Consider the following 22,954-nt stretch of genomic DNA (forward strand, 5'->3'; position numbering starts at 1 on the left):
TTTTTGGTTCACCGTTTTTTGTCTAAGTTCTGTAGGGTTATGAAATAGGGTGAAAAGAGTGATACCTGAGCGCAGCGAGAGCGCTACTAAGAGCCAGAGGAGTTACTAAATCGCTTAGTTCCAGTTGGTCGCGGTGTCTAACTTATTTAGACTATGGTTTAAAGTACACACCTTTATAGCCAGAGCATTAGGGTGGGGTGAAAGAGCAATGCAGAACTGCAGAACGGTTTCTTCCTGAAGTCCTTACAGCGCCCACAAAAAATAATTATTTTACCGGTAACCAGAGTAACGGCTAGAGCTACAGTAGATACGCCATTTAGTCTACTATTTGTCCAGAATTATTTGCAGAACACGGAGAAGAATTGTATTACAGTATTATCAAGTACTCCAGTGTATCTTTCGTGTTATAATTATTTTTCAAGTACAAAATTGCCTGAGGGCGGGTTACTAAATGAACATGTGTAGGTGACTAAATGAGCATGTCAGGTGACTAAGTGATTTAGTAACCCTGTAAATGAGCTGTACCATAGTCTAAATAACAGCAATCCGCTTGGAAACATGCAACCTTAAAACAATGCAAGCACTAGTAAAAACAAGTATAAGAAAAATTAGGAATTTTAAATTAGAGTAGGGACAGTGTATAGTGCTGCAATAAAAAGTACTGAAACAAGCTGGATCGGAGTAGTACATCATGTCCGAATACTGTAAAACATTAAGAAGTGAATATCCCTACTGTGCTACACTCAATGCACAGTAGGGAATATTCACATCTTATTGTTTTACAGTATTTGGATGTTACGTACTACTCCATGCAATCCAGCTTGTTTCAGTACTTTTTATTGCAGCACTATACACTGTCCCTAATCTAATTTAAAATTCCTAATTTTTCTTATACTTGTTTGTGAAGTTTTTTTTGCAAGCTCATGATAGCCTGCTTTTCACAAAACTAGTCACAATATTTTAAAAGAGTTAATCACAGCACTATTATACTAGATTATGACTCATACAATAACAACTGATCAGTGGATGTGGCTCTACATAAGCTTGCAGACAATAATGGACATGGATTCGTGCATACCTACAGACTGATGAATGGGCATGGCTACCATATGTCTACAGACAGTAATTTGCATAAGTGGGTGTGGCTCACAGGACTACACTATGACGTGTAGTAACACCCAAATAATCTGTAAAGCGGGACCTGGATGACCCGACTTGGTTTAAGATAAATTAATAAACTATATTTATTGACTTACACATTGCTATACAGTTCGCCACGAGTTGTTCTCACTGATCAATATCAACAGCGAGTCATGTACGTATCTGTTCAAATTGTTTGGTGCAACTAGCGACCATGTGTATTCAAATAGTTTGATGCAATATACACTGGTAGATGGAAGCCGTATTGTAGTGTATTAACACTCAGCGGTAGAACCTTGACTGATGGCCATTGTAAAGAAGGATAAAAGGTAATTAAGACAATAGCGTAAGCATTGTATGTTTATCAATATACCAGAGGTTTTTTCTTAAGCTAATTAGACACGTTTCTGCAAAAGAATTAGGGCTGTAACCAGTTTTCCACTATGCTTGACTGAAGGAGTCAGGCAGGCATGCAGGCAGTAGAGAATTCTGTTGAATATACATATTTTTAAATGCTGTAGCAACTTGAGGGAAACATTATGGGTTGATCTGAAGACACTTTTGGGTTTGATTTTATCCAACCAATACTGTCATGTCATTGTGAGGAAAATATGTGGCAGGTTTTTGGGTTATATTATATCACGGATCGCCCCCACACCTTCAATGTCCCTTCTATACAGCACTATTGTACTGTATGATTAACAATTTTCTATATAACTTGGTATATAGTTCAAAGACAATAAGTAGTGTAAGTATGTCTGTAGCAAGTCTATCAAATCTTCCCTGCAGCCTGAAGTGCTGCCCGCAAGGTGTCAGAAAAGTTAGTCTTGTCAATTTTAGACCCAGTAAAGCTGACATTAGCCACTAGTCCATTAACATTGGAAAAGCTTGAGTAATCAAGACTACAATCTTTAAAGACAATGCATGATCCGAAAGAACACTCAGTGAAAGAAGCACTGGTGAGATTACAATTGAAGAAGGACACTGGATGATCAAATCTGATCGATCTAAACAATAATTTCTTCATACTTTTGTGTTCATATGAAACAGCTTGCAAGGAATGTGAATTAACAGTAATACTATCAATTTGCTGGTTAAATGTACTTCCATATAAATTGCTTGCCACATTAAAACTGCCTGCCACATTAAAACTGCCATGTGCATGTTGTCTTCCTTGAGGTGGATTAGCAGCACCATCTACACTGTAATTGCCAGATCCAGATTTAAAATTGATTGCGATATCATCTTGAGATATAATATCAATTTCACGTAGTACAGCACTAAGTGCAGTGATAAGACCATCAAGTTGATAATATTTTGCATCATACAACAACCCCAGCAAAACATCAGTTGATTTGGGAAATGACTGAACTATATCTTTTCCATCTCTTAAATAATCTAGGATGTATCGGAAGCGAGCTCCATCTCTATCAATGAAGAAACTACCATCACTACACTTCATGGTTTCCAAATCATGTCTGCCACTAAACATGGCTCCCAACATTGACTCAGGATACTTGGTCAGTGTGGAATGGGAGGTTGAGTAACGTGTGCCCCCAACATCTAACAATATTCTCTGTCCATGGAAAGTATATGTATTATCAATCTTTGCCTTTTCTTCTTCCCATTTCTGCTTTTCTTCTTCGCATCTCTTTCTATCTTCTTCTATTTGCTGCCTATCCTTTTCCACTTGTTCAACTACTTGTTTGAATATCCCAGTTGCAGTATCAATACCACTCCTCAATGATGACATCACTCAGACGGTATACCTACAGCTGAGTAGTGTAACAGAAACATGCATTGATACTTCTAGTACAGTACAATGCATAATTTGTAACATCAGTATGCATGCATACATGCATTCAAAAGTAGTTCTTATTTCTGTATACTCACATGTTTAGCAACAAGTAATTCATTTCACGAATAATGGATACAATCCCATCACTCTCAAGTTTCCCACCTATGCCTTTTAGGATTTCACAAGGGGAAGCCAAGGGCTAGCAAATGGTTATGAGCCTGGGGGAATGCAACCCACAGGAAAAATTTTGAAAATTTAGCTTTAATAGATAACAGTATTGATCACTGTAAAGATGGAGTTGTTTAATTACAACCTTGTGAGGGTGTTTCATTGCACCCACACCTTACGGGTGTTTCTCTACACCAATGGGATGCTAATGTCAAAAGTGATTGAAAACCACAATCAAAAGTGGAGCTTGGTTATCATTAGCAAGGTAAAACTATAAATGTAGCTGTGTTGCATATTGTTATAAATCTAATACAATTGTTAGGGGGACTGTAAAATCAGAGAAGTGATCCTTCTTGCACCTGTGACACCCCTGATAAAAAGAGTCTGAAGCCATATCTTTAAGTGTCACTGAGTACTCTATGAAGTGTACCATATAGCAGGAAATTTTTGAAAATAACGTGTTTTCAAAAATATTTTTTTGTAATTTATCAAAAATAGCTAGCTATAGCTACAAGGACCAATATTACATCTTGAAAGTGACAATCAAAGAAAGTATAGCTAGGCACTGGGCCACTGGAAGGCGAACACGATTCAAGCTGTACCATGAGTGACACCATGAGCCTTGAAGTATCAGAGCTCGAGAAAATCATTATCCTTACCTGAGTGAAATTATAGCTAATACTAGAGGGGATGAAAAAAGCCAACTAGTCATGGCTCAATCCACAGGCCATTTGGATCTCGATTTGGATTAAGGTCAAACAACGTGGTTCAGGATGACGGTTTATATCCAAATAATAGACTGTAAACACTTTGATGCATATGGCTTCATATTCAGCATAAACATGTTATGCCGACACTGCATTTTGATTGTAGTGTCAGCACACTGCATTTTGATTGCAGTGTCAGTACACTGCATTTTGCCTGCTCATGAAGAGTTTGAAATCTTTGTATCGTCTTTGTAGCCCCAATGGTATATGTGTAACATGTGTTTGTTTACGATGTAGGTGGTACCCCTATAGGCTTTGTTGTCTCCTGTACCCACCATACCTTGTGGTTTAGCTAATTAAAATAAATACAAATAATAAATAAATAAATGTGGTAAACGTAAATAAGATTATCGCTATTTCTTCAACTAAACTGCGCATAAGTACGTAGAGTACTTAGTGACCGTATAATGAATGTGTGAGACTTAAGCAAAACATGGACGAAATGCAGGAAAATGTTACCTTGGAGTTGATATCCACACAAAAACAGCCAAGATGTGAAAAAATGGGGCGGCCTTAAAAAACCTGGGTGAAAAATGTTGTGAAATCAAAGGTGGTGGCCAAGAAATGGCTGCAATGATGTTAATGATAGCCATTATTAGCATTAACATCATTGCAGACATTTCTTGGCTGTCACCTTTGATTTCACAACTTTTCACCCACGCTTTTTAAGGCCACACCATTTTTTTACGGCTTGGCTTTTTTTGTGCAGATTTCACATCTTTTTGTAATATAATAAGGCCCCAAAACCAGACATTAGCTGACTTTGGGGTTTGTTTCTACTCACATTTCTTCTTTTCTATACAGACACAATGATGATGACTTATAAATGTATTGTATTGCATGATTTACTCAATATTTGATGATATTATTGTAATACTCTAATAGAATGCACATTTTTTTGAGGAAGAATGCTCTAGAACAATCTAGTACTTCTGTTGGTAGATCTATGAAATTACAAATGTTTAGTTATAAGCAGATTTAAACTAGAATCTTCAGATTTAAACTAGAATCTTCAGATTTAAACAGAAATTAAGTAAGGTGATCAGCCAAGATAGCAGTGGTTCAGTGTTTAAGAATGTGGATGTTAAGTATGGAGGACCCTGATTCAAACTCTAATATGGAGGAAGCTGATGTATGGACTGCCTGAGACACAATTATCTTTCCTATTGCAAGCTGGTTGTGGTACGTTGCCAGCTCCAATGAATCTGGCAAGATGAAATATCATTGTTAGTCCGAAATGTGCTCTTTACCACTCGTTCCAGCCTACATCTAATCATATTCTAACTGGTTGCTCCACTGCTCTAGATCAGGGGAGATACATATGGCACCACGACTCTATTCTTCAGGTCTTTGCTAATGGGTTTAAGAGAGATCTACCATCTTACAAGCATTATGCTGATCTCCCTGGCTATCATAGTCCGTTAAGTACCAATCTACATAACCTCTCTTCATCGCTTAGTAGACCAAACTTGCCATCATTTTGCTTGAAGTAGTTGTCAGTTACTACCAATACTAAGCACCATCTGTCAGCTGCAAACAGCAGAAAGCTAGATCGCTATATATAGCTCATTATTACCTTCAATGTACTGGCCTGTATATTCCTTGGTTGCTTAGGGCACTTTACACCTGCATACAGAATTTTCAATGCTTGTCAGAACTGTGGGATCTGACAGATCTGTTAAATTAACTAATAATTAATGTGCGTCTTCTTTTTTATATGTGTTTGCCTTGCCAGGGCTCCAGCTGCTTTAAAGCTCCTGTGTCTAGGCTCCTATTTATTTCCTGTACATTTGTCTTAAACCATAAGACATATAAATCAATCAATTGTAATATATGTCTATTAGAATTTTGCAGTGACTGTTCTATTAGAGTATCTCAATTTTGCATGCAAAAGGTGATAAGTTGCAGTTGCTCAATTTTTAACAAAGCAAATACTGCACCTTTTTATGCTAGAATACAATTTTCACAAGTTCTATTAGCATAGCATTTATTATGATGATTATGATGATGACAATTGGCGTGAGTAGGTCTTAATAGTAGTGTAATACCCCACCAATCTGGCTATAATATTGGCTTTGATTTGATGGAATACTAGAGAAGATGCAATAGTATTGTATTACAGAGTTTATTTGATTAATTTTGTAATGCTCTAATAAAGCACATATTTTTTTCAAGGATTTCTAGAACACACATAAAATGTTCTAGATTTTCCATTAGCAGATCTATGAAATTATGAACTTTTACTACTGACTACTCTAGAATTTTCATTTATAAAGTAGAAATTAAGTGAGGTGAACAGCCGTGATAGCAGCGGCTCAGTGGTTAAGGATTTGGGTGTTCCGTATGGAGGTCCCTGGTTCAAACGCTGGTGAGTTTTTTCTGCACTATTTTTGTGTACTTTTTACCCCGTGGTGACTGTTCTATTAGAGCATTTCAACTCTGTGATTTACAGTTGTTCAGTTTTTCACTTGTAACTCTATAACTGTCAATGCGATTTCTTTTTAACCACATTGAGCTATGATGGTTAGCCTACACACATACCAATTTTAAGTCCCATAAGTGGTTTACCTTGTAGGCGTGACAAATCCACCTTTTTTAATGGAACTAATCGTCCATAGCTCTATAACTATTAAACAAATTTGCACCAAACTTGGTATGTGATTGTGCCACAATACGTTCTTAAGTGTAAAGTATACCAAAGCTCAAGAAAATCGAGCTATGCATTTGCATTTTATAATGTTTTTGTAAAGCACGCAAAAAGAATAATCATAAGTCCCCTGAGACCCTAAATGAAGAAAAAGTAAAGAAATTAAGCCAAATTTTGAAGACTTTTAATTTCACAATTGTGTTAGGCAATCTTGCTCAAATTTGGTATGTGGGATGCTGAAGGTGGCAGGAAGTATAAAAAAGATAGCAATTCCAGAAGGGAGCACAGAGTATGTGTGAAAATCATGATTTAATTGTTTCTTCCTGTAATATACTAAGTCTTGTAATGAACTGAACCATTTCATTAGTCTGCACACACCTGTTTGTTTTAGTAAGACTCCACCTGTATTTTTATTGCTTCAGTTTACCTTTGTAACCCACTTGATTGTATTCATTTTAATTGTATTCATGCTGTCTAGCCATATGTTGTTGTCTGTACCATAATTCATTTATCTTCGCCATTGTACCTTTGTTATTTTTGTATTCTTATGTGTATAAATATAGTTGTACTTGTTGTGTTATTCATTCTAAGAGTTATTCTCCTACGAGTGGCAAATATTACAATACTGGCGCTGGCATTCTTGGCCGCATAAAGAAGGGGTGCACTTGCTCTTAGTGAATCCATGCTGCAGGAGAAAGAGACGGATGTCAAGATACACTAGAGTTGTGAACCTGATAACAAATTCAAAACCGGTTAACTGGTTGCCAATTACTGGCAGCTAACCAGTTAATCGGTTGTGTGTAATAAAGTGATATTGGCAGACATAGTAGGTACTCAACAAGCCTGCTGAAAGCTTTAGGGTGGTACCAAAGTGACCATCAACATCCTGTCTTACAATAACAGCTATTGCAATCATATATTTACACATGCTTTGAGGTGGGTAGTTGGAAAAGGCAGATATGATCGGGTAAGTAGAATTCTAGGAAAACGGAAACGGAAAGCGGGAACGGAAACGACCAACGGAAAATGCCTGATGAAGGTTATCATCTCAATATACGGGTTAGATTTTACAGCATGATGCTTCTTTGTAACATTGTTGGGCCCTCCGTACTGTTCCGCTAAAATGATCGAAACTCTCTAATAGAGCAGTCACCGTCCATTAAAATACTTTAATAGAGCAGTCACAGAATGTTTTGCAAACCATGTATCTCACTAGGGGCCTTTTAGTATTGAAAGCTTGTGAATCATTGTACTATAGCTGGCAACTCTCAGCCTCTTCATTGGAGTCACCTCAGCCTGACACATACTGTATCTACCACCTACCTAACTTTTATCTTGACAAGGAACATCTTTATGTAAACACTGTCAATTGATTAGAATACTTGTAAATCACTTCATTCTTAATTGTTGAATCTTTTGTATGGTTTCAAGGAGTATAGTTATTTCAGTTTTTTTTCTCCTTTCTGCAACTTTTCAAACACACCTTAAGTAGCTAATGTCTTAGTATCTAATGTCTTTGAGCAGGCTGTAGGACCAGGTGTCTTACAGACCTTCAGCACTTGTGCTGCAAAACTTTAATGAAAAAAATTAAATAGAGTGTTGATGATATAGCTAGTGTGTGTCATATGAGACCAGCCATGCACGTCTTGGAGCTGACAAGCAAGCTAACAGCATACCTTATCATACATAATTCTTATCAGGAAGTTGCATGTAAGTGCATAGCCTATATAGACACTGTCTTCAATCTATATAATTAGAATACTTCACAAACTTCTTCAAGCATGTTTCAGTGTTGAATCTTTTTAAATGTTTATAGTTTTAAAGGAACAGTTAACAGTCAGTGTTGATGACTTAGCTAGTCTACATACCTAATCTTTGCCAGCCATATCATTCACAGGTTTAAAGCAGGTCCGCATAGTTTACAAAAACATTCTTGACTGTTCTAGTAGAGTATTTTAATGCACGGTGACTGCTCTATTAGAGAGTTTCGATCGCTTTAGCGGAACGGTATACGAAAGGGTCCAACAATGTTACAAAGAAGCATCATGCTGTAAAATCTAACTCGTATATTGACATGATAACCTTCATCAGGCATTTTCCGTTGGTCGTATCCGTTCCCGCTTTCCGTTTCCGTTCCGTTCCCGTTTTCCTAGAATCAAGACACACGGTAGTGTGTTGTGCGGCCCAAGAAGCCGGCGCGCCACACCCGTGAGTATATTGACAGGAAGAACAAAAACGTCATTTTCACACCTTTGTATCTCGGTGATCACTTATCTGATTGGAACCAAATTTGCTACACAGTTGCCCGCCAGCCAAGGGAGTCTACATTCCAAATTTGAAGGAAATCGCTCAAGCCATTTCCGAGATACGAGCTGCCAAAGTTTCGTTTTTTTTCTTCGTTTTTTTTTTCTTCTTATTCTTCTTCTTCGTCTTTTCGCACACTTGCAAAAATTGCTATAACAAGCAAACGCGTACTTCGATCGCCTTGAAATTTGGCACACAGAAAGGGAGTCCAAAGGCGAATCCTAGCATCAAATTTGGTACAAATCCAATGAATGGTTCAGGAGTTATGACCGATTATTCGCGTAAAACAAGATCGATGTGTTGTCACGCCTACAGGGTAAACCGCTTCATGGAATCAGTTGAAAATTGCTATGTAGATGGAGTAACCATCGTAGGAGTGCCTTTTGGTGGTTTGAAAGGAATCGAGATAAAGACCACGGAGATATGAGACAAAACCCAACCTGTGTCACAATTACGCGATCGATTTTTATGAATAAAAAAGTATTAGTTTTCACGCCTACTAGGCAAACCGCTTAGAGCAATGAGCTGAAAATCGGTGTATAGCTGGAATAATCTTCATAGAAAGTCCTTGCAGTAGTACAGAAGAATCGGATTACAAACCACTGAGTTATGATTCGAAAGCCAACTCCGTGTAGCAAATGCGAGATCGAGATACTCTAATAGAACAGTCACCCTAATAGAGCATTCGGCTAATTTATTTATTCCATTATAGAATTTTATTGCATCACAAGTTATTCTGTAGGGAGTTCAGCTGCAAACAGTTAATCTTATAGACAGTTCAGCAAGAAGACAGTCACCATGTGGAGAGTTAAGCAAATATATCACTATAGAGATTCAGAACATTACAAGTCACACTGAAGAAAGTTCAGCTATAAACAAGTCATGCACTGTGTAGAGAATTCAGCTACAATTAAGTCACTCTCTAGAGAATTCAGTTACACAGAATTCAGCTACACACAAGTCACTGTGGAGAGAGTTCAGCTATACAAACAAATTACCCTTTAGAATGATCAGCTACAAACAAAACACTTTGCAGGGTGTTCAGCTGCAACAAATCAACCTTTAGAGCGATCAGCAATGAACAAATCAACACAAATCTACCTGTAGAGAGATAAGCTAGAAACAAATCACCCTGTAGAGAGATCAGCTACAAACAAATCACCCTGTAGAGAGATCAGCTAGAAACTACACACAATGTAAGGAGTTCAGCTACAAACAAATCACCCTGTAGAAAGTTCAGCTAAAACAAATCAACTTGCAGAGAGATCAGCTACAAACAAATCACCTTATAGACAGTTCAGTTACAAACAAATTACCTTGTAGAGAGATCGGCTACAAACAAATCAACCTGCAGAGAGATCAGCTACACACAATTCAACTTGTAGAGAGATCAGCTACAAACAAATCACCCTGTAGAGAGATCAGCTAGAAACTAGACACAATGTAAGGAGTTCAGCTACAAGCAAATCACCCTGTAGAGAGTTCAGCTACAAACAAACCAACCTGTAGAGCGATCAGCTACAAACAAATCACCCTGTAGAGAGATCAGCTAGAAACTAGACACAATGTAAGGAGTTCAGCTACAAGCAAATCACCCTGTAGAGAGTTCAGCTACAAAGAAACCAACCTGTAGAGCGATCAGCTAGAAACAAATCATCCTGAAGAGAGGTCAGCTACAAAAAATCACCCTGTAGAGATATCAGCTAGAAACAAATCACCCTGAAGAGAGGTCAGCTACAAAAAAATCACCCTGTAGAGAGATCAGCTACAAACAAATTGCCCTGTAGAGAGATCGGCTACAAACAAATCAACCTGCAGAGAGATCAGCTACAACTTGTAGAGAGTTCAGCTACAAACAAATTACCCTGTAGAGAGATCGGCTACAAACAAATCAGCCTGTAGAGAGTTCAGCTAAAACAAATCAACCTGCAGAGAGATCAACTACAAACAAATCACCTTATAGAGAGTTCAGCTACAAACAAATTACCCTATAGAGAGATCGGCTACAAACAAATCAACCTGCAGAGAGATCAGCTACACACAAATCAACTTGTAGAGAGATCAGCTACAAACAAATCACCCTGTAGAGAGATCAGCTAGAAACTACACACAATGTAAGGAGTTCAGCTACAGATAAATCACCCTGTAGAGAGTTCAGCTAAAACAAATCAACTTGCAGAGAGATCAGCTACAAACAAATCACCTTTTAGACAGTTCAGCTACAAACAAATTACCTTGTAGAGAGATCAGCTACAAACAAATCAACCTGCAGAGAGATCAGCTACACACAATTCAACTTGTAGAGAGATCAGCTACAAACAAATCACCCTGTAGAGAGATCAGCTAGAAACTAGACACAAAGTAAGGAGTTCAGCTACAAGCAAGTTACCCTGTAGAGAGTTCATCTACAAGCAAATCAACCTGCAGAGCAATCAGCTAGAAACAAATCACCCTGAAGAGAGGTCAGCTACAAACAAAACACTTTGCAGAGAATTCAGCTACAAACAAATCAGCTTGTAGAGAGATCAGTTACACACAAATCAACCTGTAGAGAGATAAGCTAGAAACAAATCACCCTATAGAGAGTTCAGCTACAAGCAAAACACCCTGTAGAGAGTTCAGCAACAAGGAAACCACCATGTAGAGAGTTTAGCTGCAAACAAATCACCTGTAGAGAGTTCAGCTAGAAACAAAATACCCTGTAGAGAGACCAGCTAGAAGAGGTTACCTTGTAGAGAGTTCAGCTACAAAGAAACCATCCTGTATATAGTTCAGCTACATTTCAAGTCACCCAGTAGAGAGATCAGCTGCAAAAAAATATCCTGTGGGGAATAATGGGCATGTAATAAATATATGTATATAATTTGTATAATTACTAATAAAATCAAAAATAATTGAAGTACTAAAATTCTTCTTTAAGTTCTTTTCTTCTTCCTGTAGTAAAGAAAAAAACACATGGGTTAAAAAAGCCCCAAAGCCAGCCATAGGCCGGCTTTGCAGTATACAAATACAAAAAGAAGTGATATCTAATCAAAAACAGCCAAGCTGTAAAAAAAGGTGCGGCCCCCAAAAAGGCCATGGTGAAAAAAGATGTGAAATCCAAGGTGGTGGCCAAGAAATGGCTGTGATGGTAGGTTAATGGTTACATTTTAATAACAACAATTCAGTTAAATTTGGTGCCAAGACCAAGCGGCACAAAATTCACCTGAATTGTTGTTATTAAAATGTAACCATTAACCTACCATCACAGCCATTTCTTGGCCGCCACCTTGGATTTCACATCTTTTTTCACCATGGCCTTTTTGGGGGCCGCACCTTTTTTTACAGCTTGGCTGTTTTTGATTAGATTCTACTTACCCGATATGATCAGACGCAGACACAGACACGGATATTTTCAAAAAGCACTTTTACATTTATATAACAATTATTTTTCATACCTAACGTTGTTTTTATAGCAGTCTTCGCTTCCAGACCCGGGCGTCGATCTTGTCATAGCGCTTATCCATTTATAAGCGCACGTGTGAAGGACTAGACCAGCACTCCACAGAATGCCAAAGACCATATAATGTTGTACACATGTTCTAAAGTCTAATACAGAGTCGTATAATTTTAGAGATTAGCTTGTATGCCCCATGCAACTTAGTTTACCAGGCCAAATCCACAACCTTACGCCTTTTAGTACGTATAAGGAGCAGGCGCTTATACCAAGCGTTGAGGGTTTCAAGGACCTGGCCTACGAGATTAGGTCGGGACATGCCAGCTTAATCTCTATGACACTGAATTAGATTTCTAGAGCACGTGTACAACATATGGTCTTTAGAGTGCTAGTCTATTCTTCACACTCGTATTTATGTAATAGGGTAATTTTTGTTTTAGTTGTCTTTATCACACTATGTTGTTACAGTTAAAAATTTTTCTAAATCATTAATTGAAAAAATAGTGCCTGAACGGAAATTAACCAGTTTCGCTGCAGAAATCCCTTGGAGTAGGGCACCTCCTACTCCAAATTTGAGCTGAATCCCATCACTACTTCAAAGTTTGTCTTATTTTCTTCATATTTTTCTTCTTAATCTTCTTACGTAAATATTCTTTTTGCACACTTTAGAAAAATTTCAATAACTCATGCGTGCTTTAGTTGATTGACTTCAAATTTGGAAGTGGATGGCAGTAAGAACATAATGCAGCACATATACAGCCCAACTTGTACAGATCAAACCAAGAACAACGGAATTACACGCAGTTTTGAAAATTGTAAAAGCAATTTGTGACCCTATTTTGGAAAACCATACATTTATTTGGGTACATTGGCCAATTTTCTTTTTATAGCTACAATGAAGCACTGAGTGGTTATCTACCTTGTGTGAAAATTTTGTGATTATACAATGAAGCATTCCAAAGATATGGCTAATTTACTGTCTAATACATAACAAACTAACTTTTCATTATCAGTTTATACTACTACATAGTGATTAGGTGTGACAAATTGATAACAAATCACTTTGTTGACAAAGATCTCCATTTTTACAATCTAAAATGGATGAAAAGAGATCCTTGAGAGTTTAATCATGTGTTCTTTGTGCTTTTCCTCAATTAAATCACTTGTAGAGTATTTATTTTATTTATTTATTTATTATCTAATTCATCCAAATAGGAAGGGGTGGCACCAAAAGGCTAAGCCTGCACGAGGGTGTATTGTCTAAAGACAAGAAAATGTTTGGTTTTGGGAATGAACAAATCACCCAATTTGTAAGTTAATTGCTGTCCCACACATTGTGAAACTACTACATGGTCAGATATAATTGAGTATATCTCCTAGAATAAAGAAGCTATGGGTGTGAAATTTCTCAGCAAGAAGGCTTAATAGTTGCGTTATCAGAATACACAAAAAGTTTGTTTTTTTTTTAAATCGCTGAAATTTTCAATTGAGCATTCCCATGTGCCCAAATGTATGGTTTTCCAAAATATGGTAAAATTTGTTGTCACGCCTACAGGGTAATCTGCTTGACGGAATAGTCTGTACATGAAGCTAACATCGTAGTGCAAACCTTTTGTGGTTTGATAGTACCATGTGATTGCTAAAAATAATTGGTGGATAAAACTTTGGCGATTGTAATGCTATTCGCCAAATTTGCCAAAGTTTTTTACTGCCAAAGTTTTTTACTATACGTTAATGGCTGTGTGCATTGCTAGTATTAGGACCATTACAACCATTTGTTGACCGCCACCTTTGATTTCACAACTTTTTCACCCAGGCTTTTTAAGGCTGCACCATTTTTTTCATAGCTTGACTGTTTTTGTGGGGACATTACTTTTTGTACTTTATATAATGCCCCCAAACTAGCCTATGGCTGACTTCGGGGTTTGTTTTTACTCGCATTTCCTCTTTCTATACAGACACAATGATGATTATCGATGGCAGACTTGGCAAATGTATTGCAATGTATAGGTAATATTAATTATTGTAATACTCTAATAGAGTGTACATATTTTAAGGTTACGGGATACCGCAAACCCACATGTACACTATAAATCATTTTTCATGATTTAGGGTTTTGACTTTTCTTAATCCAATGTCACCAAATACTTATGCATTCTTAACTTCTCATTAATTGACATGAACTCAAATGTTGTCATGGAAACATGATTTGTCCACATGCCAATTAGTGAAAAACTATGAACCAAAAATCAGACCAACGAAGACCCATGAGAACTAACTAACAATTCTAAGGTTTGAAGAACATCACTTGTGAGGGACTGACAAGAGAATTTGTGAATAATGTGTATAGTTGCTGAAATATGCAACAATGTGGCTTAAAGCAAGACACTGTGGTCACAAAATTAATTTTTAAATTCATATCACAAGCACTAGAAACATTATTTCTTACAAATGGCTCCATCAAGACCTAGACAAGAAGCCAAACTAGCGGTTTGTTTATACAAAATGTTAACAACTTGTTTGACAGCTCTGATTTTTGGTTCAGGAAAATAATATTATCGCCATTAGTGAGCAAAACTACGCATGCACCTACAGGTGCGCCAGTTGCTAAGGGGAGTGTATAAACATTGGAATGGACTACTAGAATGGTGGAATGGGAATTTTTAAAAGTTTAATATCAGTTTTTACATCCAAATAAGTACAACTCCTCCCCTTAAGTAAGCAAATAAATAGGATTCCCCATTGAAGTCAGCTCATTTAGCATACTTTCCTTACCACAACACTTGTATGACTTATAGCTCAATACTTTATTAACTGTTTGAAACTAACTGTTTTAAGAAAAGGCTCATTGTAAATGTTTACAAGATAGTCCCATTTCACTTTACCCAAAAGATTTTTGCTTAAGCTCCTAGGTTATTGGTAATCTCATAAAGGCTCTGCCTTCTGTGTTCGTCGTCCAGTGCCTAACTGGTAAAGTTGATAATAACTAAATGAATACTTCATTATACTGTACAGTGAATGTACTTTTACAAGCATACATGTAATCAGCTAGCTAACTAACTTTTCATCATTTGGGAACAAGGTTAAGTCAGGAGTCTTCTTGGTATTCCCAATAAACTGCTATTGTGCATGCATGTTCATAACTGACTTTACAGTACATTACATTGGTAAACTTTGGAGAATTATGCTAAAAGAACTGACTTCAAAGGGAATCCTATTTATTTGCTTACTTAAGGGGAGGAGTTGTACTTATTTGGATATAAAAACTGATTTAAAAATTCCATTCCACCATTCCAGTAGTCCATTCCACTGTATATACACTCCCGTTGCTAAGTAAGTGTGTTGTTTCTATGTTATATTGTACTGTTACGAGTGTTTTCTTTTACCTTGTACCTGTCCAGTCAGCACGCTATTATTCTCCCAACAATTTAAGGGTATATCCATTCACTAGACTGGACTGGACTGGATTACTGAACTGGACAACTGGACTCACATAAAATTTGCTCAAACACATTTTTTCGACCACAAACTCCTTTATCAACCACTACACAGAGCCGTATGCCACACATAGATTTTTGATTTGTGACTGGGATAGGCAGCTTGTTGCTGATAGTATCCCAGGGAGCTGAAACATCACAGCTCCAGTACAACAATGTACATAGAGCTAGGGTTCTCCATGTCTTGTCTTGCATATTTAAAAAAAAAGACACATACAGCTAACTGTAGTCTATTTTTTAAAATTTATTTATTAAGGCTTTACAGCACAAGTGCTGAAGGTCTGTAGGACACCTGGTCCTACAGCCTGTCTAAAGATGCTGTATTAAGTGTGTTTGAAAAAAGGTACTATAGCCACTAGTTTTGGTGGTCCATTTAATGGTATAACTTTGGTTTGAACTCTTGTTACACTCACTGTATTTTTTTTTGCAAATATGTATAACCTTACTTTCCTGTTTGAAAGTGTGCGCATTGGGAAGCAATTCTTTTTTTCAATGTAACACTGTGTACTTGTTGCTATTTACAAATACCAAACAGCCAGCAAACCTAGAGTGAATATGCAGGCTACAAGCAAGTAACTGAATGGTTAAAACATATATATGGTGTGCTATTTTACAAAAGAATGCTAGAGAAGACGGACATGCATTAGCAGTGTTAACATTGTACGGTGCTTGAAACATTGCTAGCAGTAGGCAAATTATTTTCCATAACGAACTGCACTAACGTTTTAGAGCAGTTTTTGTAGCTACAAGATTTATGTCTCATGGTGAATGGTGTCAGTTTCTAAGATACCTTTTTTTTAAAGCCGGCGATAAAAGGCAAGAAAACAAAAACTTTAGTCCAGTATTCCAGTCCAGTAGTCAAGTCCAGTGAATGGATACACCCTGTTACCAGCTGATACACAACACAACAACACCAAGCCCACTTTAATTATGTAATAACAAATTTGTTGAGTCGCTCACTATCCCTAACCCCTTAAGGACTTCTAATAGAACATACATAGAATGTTCTAGAACAATCTAGTACTTCTATTGGTAGATCTATGAAATCACGAACGTTTATTTATGAGTAGATTTGAACTAGAATTTTCATTTATAAAGTAGAAATTAAGTGAGGTGATCAGCCAAGATAGCAGTGGTTCAGTGGTAAGGTTGTGGGTGTTAGGTATGGAGGCCCCTGGTTTGAACTCTGGTAAGTAGACATTTTTGTGCACCTTTATTATCCTGGGCAACTGCTCTATTAGAGTATCTCAATCCCACGATTTCACACTTGTTTGGTTTTTGCTTTATAACTTTGTACCTCTATTGCTATTCAAACTATCAAAAGGTACTGTTATGATGATCAGCCTATGTACACACCACTTTTCATACTCTTGTAGCCGTGACAAAAGTTAGACATTTTTTTTACGTGAATAAATGCTCACAACTCCTTGGATATTTATCAGATTCACAGCACACTTGGTATGTGAATTCAATTGAAGCCCCCTGTATGGCATAAGAAAAAAAAAATGACAAAATTAAAACTTTGAATGCCATACTGTATCTCGCAAATGACTGTTGCGAATTTAATTAAACTTGCTGTGTGGCCTACCCTACCTGGCGGACAGCTATAATACAAAAATGGTGTGCTATGGAGAAGAGGCCATGGAGCTATGCATGTGTGAAAAAGCTGTTTTCTTTCAATACACTCGCAGCATTACACACTATACCGTGTGTCTTGATCATGTACAGTGAAGTCAGTAAAAGTAATCAAACATACACACACACACATATATATACTATGATAATGGGTCATAGATGAATAGTGCTAATGTTCAATGCTTAGTTCATTTAATTAATGTGGAGATTGTCCTGTGCATACAGCAGGTACTGATGCTAGTAAAGTTACATAGCTACGTAGTAGAGACAATAGTTTGAGTGATATTACAATCAGGTTTATAACAGATGGTCTGTTTTACATAATATGTGACCTGATCTTGGAAACCTACCTTTTTGGCACATTGGTCAATTTTCTGTTTTATACCTTAAATAAGGTACTGGGTGCTCATCTATCTTGTGTTAAAATTTCAGCTTAATATCTTTAAGCATTCCTGAGATATGACCAATTTTCTGTCCTGTACATTACAAACTAACTTTTATGGTAATGTATTGAATTCTGTGGGTGATTAAGGGTGACAAATGGTGACAAATCACTTTGTTTACCAATAATTCCATTCTTACCATCTAAAATACTTTAAAAGACATTTTTGATAGTTTTATGAAGTATTATTGGTACTTTTCTACAATTAAATGCCATGTGTCATTGTCTAAGACTAAGTTTTATATCCATTCCAGCAGCTGAACAAATCACCCAATTTGTAAGTTAATTGCTATCCCACGCATGTGAAATTACTACATGGTCTGATATAATCATCCATATCTCCTAGGAAAAAGAAACTATGGGTGTGAAACTTCACAGCAAGAAGGTTTAATAGTTGCTTTATCCAAATGTGCAAAAAAATGAAATTTGAGTTTGAGTTTTCCCAAAAAGTTTGCTTGTGCCCAAAAGGTAGGTTTTCCAAGATCCGGTCACATATAAGATTTTGTAACACTTTCACACCTCAGATCAAAGAAGCCGCCTGGGCTACATTTTGTATGTGGCTGGGCTACATACGAAATGTAGCGTGGGCTACAACTGGGCAGTGACTATATAGATGTTGAGGCTCTATAAGCAAGCTTAGTTTACTGTACCTATCTAGGCCTATAGTGAACTTCGTACTTTTTCCATAAACGATTCAATAGCACTGATTAGAACATCAAACTCACGTAACTGAAATTCTCTGTGATAACTCTAGGACATGTCTGTTCATCGTAACCGAACATAAACAGAATGTACTAGCTGCTGACCCACAATTGAAAATTTTAGGTGTGCATATATAATACATCCAGTGGCTGCACTTGTATTGGCTTGGGTGATTGATCACCCTGTACAGGCTATCAGCTTGATATAATAAGCTGTAACATGGGCTTTTCCTGATATGTATTCCCTCTGCCCTCGGGCAGTCAGGCATACATATCAGGCAAAGCCCTCATGCCCGTGTTACAACTATTACATGTACTTTTCACAATCACCAAAATGAAGTCATATGCATGAACCTAGGCTCATGCATATGGCATGTGTAGGCTGAATAGCAATATCATGCATAAAGATATATTCTAAATGTGTATATAACTACTTCTGAAATGTGTAGTTTGGGCAGACAACAGAAATCTCTTGCCCTTTTATAGAGATGAGACTCGGAAAATGTATGGAATGAACAGGATGTACATAGCTTACTGAATTTTGGTCATAGATAGCTACCCACATTAAAATTTAAGGTTAGCTATGACTTGAAATATAATCAAGGCCATTCCCTCAGTAGCTATATGTGTAACATAGAGGAAGTTTTGATTGTCTCAAACATAGGCGGCTGATGGACTCAATGGAGGATCCAGGATGGGGCATTTGAGGCAAATTCTCCCCCCTCCTTTGTGGAGGAGCTATATTTCTTTTGATTGAAATACTAAGCCTTGTCAGTTCATAATATAGTTATATAGCTTATAAAAATATGTATAAATTACTACCATTCATTGCAAACTCAACTAAAACAAGTCAAAGCAACTATTAAACCGTCCCAGCACCTTTGTACATACTAAGCACCTCTAAAAATAATTATTGTGTTGGTGGTATTTAAGACATACTAGTCTTTAAACCGAGCTTTTTAAGACTTCACAAATGCCAAATTGCAAAAATAAGGTGTAGGACAATGCTAAGAGGTGATTATTTGCTACTTTAAAAATTCAAGAGAATCTCCTCTCCCAATTGCAACCACCTACAACTTAGCTTGTCTGTGCCCCTCCCCTTGCCAGCTCCTGGATCCGTCCCTGGGACTGGAGCTGTATGTAGAGTGAGCAAGAGGAAAGGTCGGTTTCAAAATTATAGCTAGCTGGTAATAGACTACAGCTAGCTACTAACAATGAGTTAAGACATTAATTCTCTTTACGCTGCGATGCACTTGCACTTTTTGTGTGTGCATATCATGTGTACAGTGCATGAAATAACAGTCCAGACACTGACAATTTCCCGGTCAAATACACTAGTTGTCAGGCCATAATTGAATTTGTCCGGAAATAGAGTCCTTTCAAGGTTTAGCACTGAGTTTACAGTTAGGAAGGAGGCCAGACTAGTGACATTGGCATGTAATTGAGTTATGTGTTTATGGTTTGTGGTGTGGCCACAAAGCCATGCCCAAGAGACCAACAGGTTACAGTACACATGTTGTGCCAGCCTAGCTGACTTCGCAAATGTACTTATAACCTGTTAGCCATTACTAGCTTTTACTTGTGGTATTCATCTGTACACCCAACTTGAATTTTGAGCTAGAATGAAGTCCATTTTTACAATTTATGTTCATCTTATTTCATAGCAGCAATAGTAAAGTTTGACTACATAGCTATAGTACTGCTGAGGTAATTTTTCCTAATGACTCATTTCCTACAAATCCTCCTGTAGCAGCACTGAATTTATAGGAGTTCTTATATGTGACCAGAATCCTAAAAAATTAATGCTGTGCTTATATAATGTCACTGTTAGTGAGTGGATGAGTAGTAATCAGTTGTACAGTACATTATATTGGTGACCCCAATGCTTGAAAATGGCAAAACACATACAGGAAAGGAGAAACACAAAAAGTTTTAAATGTCTGGACAAACTGATTTATGTCTTCTCAACTTTCATGTTGTCCTGACAGTATGTCAGCACATGTCTAAAAAGTTATTTTGCACACTGTGTGTAGGTTCCATTGGCAATGAAAAACCCTTTGGCGCAGAGTAACTTCAACTTTGGGTACACTGATACTAGCTTTACTACCAGTGGTCTAGTGGGTATAGACTAACAGTGGGATAAAAAATCTACAGGATTTCTCAGGATTTACTAGGGGGTGGCACTCCAATATACCCTGTACTCCAATCTTCGTCCTCAATCAAGGTGGAAAAATAAGCTTTGACCCTTGACTTACACTAAAATCCGTGCTTGATTCTTGACCTAATTTTTGTAACATTTTCGTAAAATTACGGTTATGTCCTAATTCTAAAAATATCAGTTGTGGTATGCACTTTACAAACGAACTTGTCTTTTGACCTACTGCAAATTTCTTGTTTGACTTTCGTTTTGACCGAGGACGAAGATCAGAGTACAGGGCATATTGGAGTGCCACCCCATTGATTTATGACATATCAAAACATTTGTCAAATTTTATCGTACATTATAAAAATCCATAACGTAAAATATACGTGAAAACAACACCATCTAGTAAATACGGCACCATAACTTCCACATACTTTAATTTACAGAGATCTGATATGGCTCATCAGAACCCTTGATCAATGGTGAATCGAGTGATTATAGGAGTTTGTGAAGTGACCAAGAGAAGAGGCAGGATAGAGCCTTGTATCGCCAAATTATGCATTCAGATACGTAATAAAACAGTGTGAAAACCCTGTTTTTTCGTATGTTTTACAATGTAACTCGGTATAATAATTGCTTAGGCACTTACTTCGGGCGGATTCTTAATCAGCAAGTGTTGACAAGTATAATGATACCACGTTTAGTGAATTCGGTTGAGAGTAACAGGTTGCTTTTTGGGGGTTTTCCCACCCGAGTAATTAAATTCTCCAATATAAATTGCATGGGGGCGCATATTATGTTGCAATCAATAGTAAATAAATGTTACTATGGTAACGATAGAGCAGTACTTTGGGCGGAATCGTGTAGAGCAATTCAAGGGCTTCAATTTTTGTATAATGTCCTGTAGAGATTATGGGTGCTAATGCTTGCTTTTTTGCATTATTTTGTATTTTGTACAAAATGCATGCATTTTACATAGGGCAAGAAATGATGGCTTCAACAAGGTTTTTCAACCAACTGGTTTTAGTAAGCTAAGACTACCAAAATGACATGGAGTTGATTTTTAGCTGTAATAATTCATAATTCATAAGATCTAATAGTAAAACTTGATGTTTTGTAAAATTTTATTTTGACCACTTCAGTTTAGGCCCCTATTTGGTGATTAGTAGTTTCTCATCCACCGCCCGCATCCTTCTTAGGCCACCCACATGGCAAGCCATTATTTACCCCATGCATGCTCAGAAGAACATGTGATACCAAACCATCATAATTTACATTGAAACTAGATGGCATTTTCTACATTAACGCTACAATGCACTAAGCATCGCCGTTTTCCTTGGAAAATTACTGCAGTGGATTCTGTTTTTCAACAGTCAACTGAAATCTCACTATGATTAAGTTGATAGAGCATGATTGCAGCTAAAAACTAACGTAAATCTGTGCGAGGAAAGAAAGACGATTTGGACAAGGTCTGTACATTAGTGTACAAATATTATAATGGCCTAATGGTAATGCCCTCTTGCCCACATCATTATAATCAGAAAGACTGGATGAGAAACTAATAATCACCAAATAGGGGCCTTACAATTCCCAATAGCAAGTTTTGATATGACAAAGTTAGCTATATGGTTCCAAACAGAAGGCTCTGATCTCGCATAGCCAGACCACTTTTTCTTCTTTGATACTGAATTTGTATTGGGTCGGAAAGAAAAAGACGCAGCAACATAGCAATTTCGTTCAGGCTGGCACCCCCAGACTGGTGCTATTTCATGTATTTGTGAGACGCCGGCGCGCACGGTCAGGCTTTTCATCATGTGCGGTTCTCGCCAATCTGGCAATCAACGCAACAAAGTAGAATCCCCAATATCCGGTCAGGGGGTGAACTGCGTTCAAACAAAGATACTAGAATACTTAAAGAAGAAAAGGTGGACCGGCTGCGTAGCTACGCGAGATTATTAAGTGAACACAGAAAATGACAAATACACTTACACACCTCACACTGAATCAGAGGAGAGCAAATTCGAGTGGAGATCAAAAACAAATTAATATCGGTCTTCAGAAGTCGTCTCAGAAGAATGTGAGAATGTGAGTTTACCTCGGAGTTTACGGGCAACCGGCTATTACGTAATGTTGATTCATGTGTCACGATAATTAATCCGCTCTGGAGCTCTGGATACTAACTGAGCAACGTATACTCACTGTTATTTAGAATAAATAGGTAGCTATATATATAGTACCAAGAGTTAATAACTCTTGATAGTACCGCTGGCGCTATT

General features: G+C 37.3%; 1 protein-coding gene across 2 annotated transcripts; it reads right to left on the reverse strand.

The window, feature by feature from the left end:
• Positions 1–1,813: 1,813 nt before the first annotated feature.
• Positions 1,814–22,786, reverse strand: LOC136263393 (uncharacterized). Of its 2 annotated transcripts, none has more exons than XM_066057907.1 (2): positions 22,672–22,786; positions 1,814–2,915 (listed from the first exon to the last, which is right to left on the reverse strand). In XM_066057907.1, exon 2 carries the CDS (start codon positions 2,891–2,893, stop codon positions 1,913–1,915), a length of 981 nt encoding a protein of 326 aa, XP_065913979.1. In that variant the 5' UTR covers positions 2,894–2,915; positions 22,672–22,786; the 3' UTR covers positions 1,814–1,912. The 2 variants fall into 2 exon arrangements, with proteins under 2 accessions (XP_065913979.1, XP_065913977.1); XM_066057905.1 differs by having other exon boundaries at positions 22,677–22,743.
• Positions 22,787–22,954: the final 168 nt, after the last annotated feature.

This window comes from Dysidea avara, chromosome 8 (genome assembly GCF_963678975.1).
Source record: "Dysidea avara chromosome 8, odDysAvar1.4, whole genome shotgun sequence".
Classification (NCBI taxonomy): Eukaryota; Metazoa; Porifera; class Demospongiae; order Dictyoceratida; family Dysideidae; genus Dysidea; species Dysidea avara.